At 35.7% G+C, this 8,652-nt stretch overlaps 1 protein-coding gene across 1 annotated transcript; it reads right to left on the reverse strand.

The window, feature by feature from the left end:
- Positions 1–1,454: 1,454 nt before the first annotated feature.
- On the reverse strand, positions 1,455–7,922 carry LOC124634414 (polyadenylate-binding protein 1). The gene is made up of 3 exons (XM_047169991.1): positions 7,384–7,922; positions 4,044–4,828; positions 1,455–2,819 (listed from the first exon to the last, which is right to left on the reverse strand). The coding sequence occupies exons 1-3, from the start codon at positions 7,574–7,576 to the stop codon at positions 1,962–1,964; spliced, it is 1,836 nt and encodes a 611-aa protein (XP_047025947.1). The 5' UTR covers positions 7,577–7,922; the 3' UTR covers positions 1,455–1,961.
- Between the last annotated feature and the right edge of the window lie 730 nt (positions 7,923–8,652).

An 8,652-nucleotide genomic window follows, 5' to 3' on the forward strand; every position in this document is an offset into this window, starting at 1 on the left:
ACGGAACATCATTGGTACCTACTTGGCAACATGTTGCAGACACTTACAAGGTTCGGAGAACAACGTTCGCCCAGCGGAATCTGTTTTTGGTGAATTTCTCCACAATGGCTGCATACACAAATTTTTATTTACCATACACAATTATAGGACGTCTTACACTAATTATCTGCATAATTAAAATCTTTAAATTCAACAACATTCCGCTGCGCGAACGCACACCCGATATGGTTAAAACTGCTATTGCGATCCTGCGATTCAATTTCTACTCGATTTTGACATTATTAACTTAGGAGAATCGGGCCCCAGCTAGTAAATGTCTTGCAGCGAAGGAGCCGTACCAGTAAAAAAAAAAACATTTTATTAATTTCTTTATTCAGAAAGTTTGGTTTGAAACAAAATAGTACATATAAATGAAGACTACCATGCATTCATGGTTATTTTCCCCCGTGAGTCGCCTTGTATATCAGCAGCCCAGCTATGGCCTCTTTTAGGCCTTGAAACTACAATTTTTGTCAGGCGCATACAGGTACCTACGTAGGTATATGTCATCGGAAAATAACAGGATCCGTAAGTTAACAATTTTCCTAGGAAAATAAACTTTTGAAGGATTCCGAGAGGTACCTACCTAGGTAAATTGTATTATTTTACTCGTAGGTATAGGTATTTTGTTTCTTAATAAACTTACCTACCTACTAGAAATTTATTAACTTACGGATGGATTATTGATATTTTGATTTGCCAAACATTTGTAGTTTTGTTAGACCGAGCTAAAAATCTGTTGTCTGAGCACTTGCATATACATGAAGCGCCTCCTATTTCTCAAATCAAATTCGGGGTCGCACAATTTAACAAGTTAAAATGAGTTGTTTGACCACACTGGCCTACCAGGGGCTAGATTCTGCTAATTTTACCTAAGCGACATACGATTCACATCCGACGGCATTAAATAAACGTTTTTATCCTTTTCTGTGATTCAACAATGAATCATATTGTCTAGGTACAAATTATTTACGATTGCAATATGATTGTAGAGCTATAATAGTAGCAGAATACCCGCTAAGGTACTATTCTTTTCTTGGTTTATGGCAAGTAAAACTGCTATTGCGATTAAGTTCTATTCAATTTTGACTATATGAACTTAGCAGAATCGGGCCCCTGGGCACCGACTGGAAACGAATGATGAAGTTACAAGACGATCATTTTTATCTAAGAGCTCTGCCGAAATATTTAGGCCAGGTTAATTAACCTAACGCTCTGTAAGATCAAGGGATCGTTGCAATTTACCTGTATTCTACACGGGTGCGGCCAATTCTTGGCGGAACAAAAAAGAAGAATGCAGTGTCTAGAACTTTCCTGATGACCGTGCACAACACACGGAATATACAGGTTCGGATCCGAACTGCATTCTCATAACATAGGTAGGTATTCAAAGAACACAAAAATAAAAACACTGATTAATGTGAAACTTCCACAAAATATATGTAACAAATCATAAAGGAATATTGAATCAGTTACATAACGAGACCAAGTTTACAATCCATGGTATCATACAAATGTAAAACCGATTAAAGATAAAAGAATGAAATTGAAAGAACATAAAGCCAACTAAATCCCCTTCTAGAGATACAATAGAAATAAAAAGCTAATGAAAAACTTAAACCAAACTTCTCAGTTAATGTAAAAAGTCTTACGAGTTCAGAATACTCTTTCAAATATAGAAATGTTGACAGTTTCTTATTTTTGTTTGCAGAATTGCACTCTAATATTGGGTATAATAATGTTATTATATAATTATTTAGAAGGAGTGCAATCCACTTTTTTTTTTTTTCAATTTTTATTTATGTATTTTTTTTATGAGCGGGATTAACAATGTAAGATGTTCAAAGCAGTATAATTAACAAGAACATGTTATGGGTTCTTGTATCTTAAAATCTGGTCAGTATTATATTTGGCCTTTATCCTTATTCTTTTTTAGTAGCTTGTTGTTTAGCCTGGTGAGCTTGCAAAACTGCAACGGCTTCATCAACCTTAGCTTTCAGTGACTCTCCATGTTCTAACATATGTAGTAGTTCTGAATTATCAATTTCCAAAAGCATTCCTGTAATTTTTCCAGCCAAATCTGGATGCATCCTTTGAATTAGTGGGAACAAACGTTCTCCAAGCATTTGCTTTTGTTCTTGAAGCGGAGCAGCAGCTAACATAGTTGATGTTAAGGGTTCTTGGCCCTGGATATGCACAGCCGGTTGTGGAGCTGGCGGATTGCGCATGTTAGCAGTGTACTTATAACCTGCAGGGCGGCCACTCTGCGTAACAAGTGGAGCACGAATAGAGCCTGCAGCAGCCACACCTTGCTGTCCTGTAATAGGTCTAGCCCCAAGAGATGTACGAAGTGCTGCTTGTGTTGGAGCCCTAGGTGCAGGTCGGAAAGGCGCTTGCATATTGGGATATCCTGATGCAGCTGTTTGAGTACTGGGTCTGACAGGTGGCTGTGCAGTCCAACGCGGCGATGGTCTTATTTGAGTCATCTGAGCTGGGCCATAGAATCTTTGAGCTGGAGGAATTGTTGGAACAAAATATCCTCCTGCACCACCCGGTTGGAATATTTGGCCCATTTGCTGCATGCGCATGCTGGCCATTCTTTGCATATATTGTGAAGTCAAGTGGGCCTTTCGATCTTCTTTGCGCTGAGCTAAAGCAACATACAAAGGCTTTGTTCCAACAATACGACCATTCATTTCTGTTACAGCTTTAGTAGCTTCCTCTGGAGATGAGAAGCAAACAAATCCAAAACCTTTACTGCGTCCATCCTCCAACATAACCTGAAATACAATCACACATTTATAAAAATAAAACATTGTCAGTCTCTGCAAAAACACTGACATCCAAGTGTTAAGATAAATTGTAAAGTCACTTGATTATCCAAGAGATTGCGCCCAAATGCTACTGTTCAACTTCTTTCCACATTTTTTTTTATTAAAATTGTGATTTTTATATCATATATTTTAATTTAAATAATTTTAGGTTCCAGATGCTCAAGTTCCCCACCCCCACAACAAAAACGTCTGTTTCTCTTAAAACAACTGTTTACTTTATAGCCTGGATGTGCAAATTCATAGTAACAGTGACATTCAATGTCTCTTCTATGTGAAAGTGAGTGTTGTAAAAACTAACCAATGCTAACTAGTAATAGATTAAAAAATAATGATTAAATATATAAATTTTGTAACAATGTCAAATTATTCTGATTGAACTTCAGTTACAAACTTTATATAATCATTATTTAAAAAAACAATATAACAACCTAAAATGATAAAGTTATTTCATAGTTAGAAACAGTTAAGCCACATAAACTTCACCATATCTGCTAATGGTCAGAAGACTGATTGAATGATTAAAATAAAAAAATGAATAAACAGTTAAGCGCAAACGAAGGATTATCCTTGTATATAACGTACACAGGAATTATTGTTGGCTATGTGTCAGTGTTACTGTTAATTGAAGTTATCTAAAAAGGCTTTAAGCATGTTGGCTTCAGCCCAATGTTTTCCTTACAGAATTCCAGGACTTGACAGTCACCTGGTCTGGTAACAATCCTAGTAATATCGTATTTCAATACATAGTATTAAACAAAGTCGCTTTTTCTGTCCCCATCTCAATTTGTATGCTTAAATCTTCCAAACTATGCAACCAATTTCCAAACAGATAGGATAATTAAAGAGGAAGGTTTATACATATAATAACACACATTAAATACTGGGGAAATACTGTTATCCCGTGCGAAGCCGGAGCGGGTCGCTAGTCCTACTAATGTTATAAATGTGAAAGTTTGTGAGAATTAATCGGTGGGACAGATTCGGTTGATATTTGGTATGTGATACCTCAGATTAACACTTATGCTGTTTTTTGTCAACACATCACGCGGCGAAGCCTCGGGAGGAAGCTAGTATGTAATGATATGACAACCCAAATGTTGAGTGAGGCCAGAATTATTTATTTTTTATGCTACCTGTGAAATTGGCAATTATTAACAAGTTGATACTCACCTTAGCTGAAGTGATAGTTCCAAAGGGAGCAAATTCTTTACGGAGACGTTCATCATCAATAGTATCATCCAAGTTTTTAACATACAGGTTGACGCCTTGATAACGTGTCAATCGCTCAGACTTCAACTGTTCGAACTTACGCTTTAGCTCTTTCTGGCGTTCTGCTTTCTTTTGAGCCCGTCCTACATATAAAGGCTTTCCTTCAACAAGTTCTTTTCCATTCAACTCCATGCATGCTCTCTCGGCAGCATCTGGATCTTCAAATGCAACGAATCCGAAACCTCTGGATGTTCCGTCATCTTTATACATTACTTTATGGCTGGTAATTCGGCCATATTTTTCAAACATGTCTTTAAGCATTTCATCACTAAAATCTTCTCCAAAGTTCTTGACATACACATTGGTGAACAACTTAGCCTTTTCACCGAGTTCCTTTTCACGTTCCTTACGTGGAATAAATCTACCCACGTAAACCTTTTTCCCATTTAAAAGCATTCCATTTACTTTTTCTATGGATTTGTTAGCAGCCTCCTCAGTCTCAAAATGAACAAATCCATATCCCTTAGAGGCACCTGTTTCATCTTGAGCAACTTTGCAGCTTAGAATATTTCCAAATGCAGAAAAAGTGTCATACATGGCTTTGTTGTCAATGGTTTTGTCAAGATTTTTAATAAAAACATTCCCAACGCCAGATTTGCGAAGAGATGGATCTCGTTGGGACCACATGATTCTAATAGGTCTTCCTTTGATCATATCAAAATTCATAGTGTCCAAAGCTCTTTCAGCTAAAACAAAAAAAGGAACAATAAAGAACTGAAACATAGTACTACACAATTATTACCTGTGGAAAACAAAGCATAATTTACAATTATTTGGACAATCTGGGGACAACAGCATAAAACAAAAAAGCTAAGTCAAAATTGGTTGTAACAAATTCTTAAGGAGAAAGCTTCAAGTAGTAGGTTGAAGGTTGAATTTCCCACTACCAGTCAAAGCATTCACATCAACTGCCATAAAATATAATAATAATTTCTAATGTACTTCTATGGCAGTTATTCTACTAATACTCTGGTCTTGAAAGTGTTATACTATCAGTTTTATGTCAATCAGACAATGTCGTCTAACTTTAGGGTGCGTCTACCAATGCATGTAGCTGGAGCAAGTGTTAACATGTGCAGTGACGCGCACAACGTAACAGAGCATGCGGGTGGGTATTTTGTTTGGTACATGCGCGAGTCGCTGGACCTGCACGTTTTTAAAATGCATATAACCTGCCTCAACATGCGCAAGCTACACCGTGCACCGTGCAGATACACCCTTAATGACAATGAATCAAGACATAGAAGGCATTGGAAATATTTTTTTTTGTAATTAAATGATTGGGAACATAAGTATATCTTAGACACCAATGACTGTTTCGGATGGCACGTTAAACTGTAGGTCCCGGCTGTCATTACAGGTAGTCAGAAGCTAGTAAGTCTGACACCATTCTAACCATGGGGTTGGCCAGGTAACTGGGTTGAGGAGGTCAGGCAGGAATGTCACTTTATAAAGCACTAGTACTCAGCTACATCCGGTTAGACTGGAAGCTGACTTCAACATAGTTGGGAAAAAAGGCTTGGAGGATGATGATGATGATGATCGGGAACATAAAAGGAATCATTCCTTAATTTTCTAATCATACATATTTCTATATTAGTCAAACACAATAACCAACACCAGTAAAAAAATATTATGATTTTTTTAATGAGATTATCCCAGAAGCTCCTAAGGTGTTAGACTGTTAGAGAACCATTTTGTTCTAGACTTTGATCATCAGCCTTTTCATAACTAGGTTGGCCTGTCTGTCCTCCTTAAACCAGTTTGGCAACCCAAACCCTGGATATGACTGGTTGTCAGACTTTCTGGCTTCCAACTACCTACAAAAAACTGCCAAAGGTGTTCAGAAGATAGCTGGAGATCACCAATTTATCTTGCCTTTTGAAACATGGAGGAACGCAAAATGAATAGATGGTCATCCAACTAGACTGTCCGTGCCAATTGCACAATGTTATCATCATTAGCCACATGCTTGCAAATATACTGGCCTTTGATTCAGTGACAAAAATAATCTTAACATGAATGTATGTTTCAACTATCGGATTTTTTTTAACCTTTAGTGTTATTAAATTAGATAGAACATTCATCATAAGTAAGAAAATGTCACCACGATATTATCAATTTTTCAGACATATGTCACAGATCACCAGACTAAAAATCACACATTAAATATATAAGGTAGAGCTATTTATGAACTTACACTGATTTAATAATACAAAAAGATACTGTGGAAGTGGATATGCCTCAAGTTCCAAAATTAATAATAAAAGTCATAAAATCTTAAATAAAAAAGCCTTTGTTTTACACTATTTAAACTATTACACCCGTGACATTGGCAAACAACAACATCCAATGTCTGGGTTGCAAAATTTTAATTCACAAAACTGTGATGTTGCCATTCTCTTACAGCGACAGCTTGTAAGGAAAAGAAATAATACTTGAAATGCTGCATTCCTATGAATATTTCTTTCAAGTACATGAATAACTCTACCTAACTTCCACCAATGCTTATCATAGTGAGTATATTGTTAGTAAATGCATACAATCTCATTCTGACGACAATAGGATAGGACCACTCTTGAAACTTAAATATTTTGGTAGCAAAAAAATTACTGATGTCCATTTAGTAATGAAAATATGACACCAACAAACGAGTCAACTCAACAATAGAGTATAGAAATTATTTTCACAGCTATAGACTTCATCATTACTTCATATTACCTCAAGATTAAACATGAGTAAAATATAAAAAAATAATTATGTATGTTAGAATTATAAGGGAGTTTATTTTAATAATTAACTAAACATTTGTGACAATGGCAGCAATTTTTTTCCATACTGAATAGTTTTAAAATACTATATCCATCCAGTCAATGCTTGCTACAAATATTGAAAAGCGGAATCAAACATTAACATCAAACAGTCCCACCTTGTGGAAGAAAAACTGGAACATCTTACACCCCAGCAAAAGTCTGTATGTTACATTTAAAGAATCTTTATGTAAGATTATATCATTCATATACTTCATGTGTTAAATCCCCAATCAGAAATATTGCTGACAATATTAGAGAGCAGGCACCACAGCTTCATTAATTTCAGTCACCATTAGAGAGATACATTTGTGAATAACATGATGCCAATATACTAAGTCTCAAGATGGTGCAAGAAATTTTTATGTCAAAAATACCTAGACCGTATTATATTAAAAATAGGTAAAAAAAATATACAAAAAGGCACTTACCATCGGCAGGTTGCTGAAAGTTAACATAAGCATAGCCTAAGGATCTGCGAGTTATCATATCGCGACATACGCGTATTGAAAGGACCGGACCAGCGGTAGAAAATTTCTCAAACAACATGGCCTCGGTAATATCGGAGTGTAAATCCCCGACATACAGAGATGCCATAGGGTAATTGGGTGGACCAGGATTCATTTTTAAAATTTCACTGTAGCAGTTTACGTCGACATTAACTTAAACGTAGGCAAAGATCAACTTCACTTTCTCTTTATAATGACTATCGCATTCCTCAGACCACGTTGCACGCTTACGTACACTAACTTAAAATCAAGTGATTCCCGTTAAAATTTTGTTATTTTACTATTTTTTTGGATTTTATGTATTTTTTTGTTTTTTTTTTTTTTATTTTACAAGAATATTTCACGAAATTCTGAGGATTGTGTGACCTATTAATGAAGGGAACACACAACCTCACGTGAACACACCTTGCTCACCAAAGGAAAGGGTGACGTTTAAGTATATTCAAGATGGCGGACTCAGCCACCTATGCCATGTTTGAATAGTGGAATCATAGACAATTAGTAGTTTATAAAAAGTTGTTATATTGTCAAGCTATATTTTATGGAAAAAAAATATATACATAACAAAAACCCACTGGCAAATCCGATAATTAGGTAAGTAAGTAGATGTTTACACTTTAATTTAAACGTACAGCTAGACTTTTCTGTGTTTTGAAATGTAGAATTTATTATAAATTAAAAAAATGTGAATTTGGTGACATAAATTCTGTGCAGGTGTGAGGGCACTTCCTCTCGTTATTTTTTATACCGAAGGATAATCTGATCACCGCATCATCATTGAAAAAGGGCCTTCTCCAACCCTTAGTTAGAGAGCCCCAAGACCTACAATAACGTAAAAAAAAACCAAGACAGTGATAGATGGAGTTGTACCTACTACGTGACCGGCCAATGCTAAGAAGATGCCAAGTTTGCTAAGTTGAAAAAAAATATCTGGATAATTTGTTTTGAAAATCTCTCGGGGTATTTGGATAATAATTTGAATTATTTATTTTCTCATTTTATTCCATTTGTATTCCCCTTTCCTTTAATTATCACTACTCAACAAAATTTTCCTTTATTATTGTATCCAAGGTGAAACATATAAATTTTTGCAGATTATCTATCACAGAATCGAAGTCTAGAACACAGGACTGTTGAAAACTCGTAATGATGTAAAGTAACTGGATTTGAATTGAGAAGAGCAGTACTAAA

The sequence above is a fragment of the Helicoverpa zea genome, chromosome 1 (assembly GCF_022581195.2).
Source record: "Helicoverpa zea isolate HzStark_Cry1AcR chromosome 1, ilHelZeax1.1, whole genome shotgun sequence".
NCBI classification, from domain to species: Eukaryota; Metazoa; Arthropoda; class Insecta; order Lepidoptera; family Noctuidae; genus Helicoverpa; species Helicoverpa zea.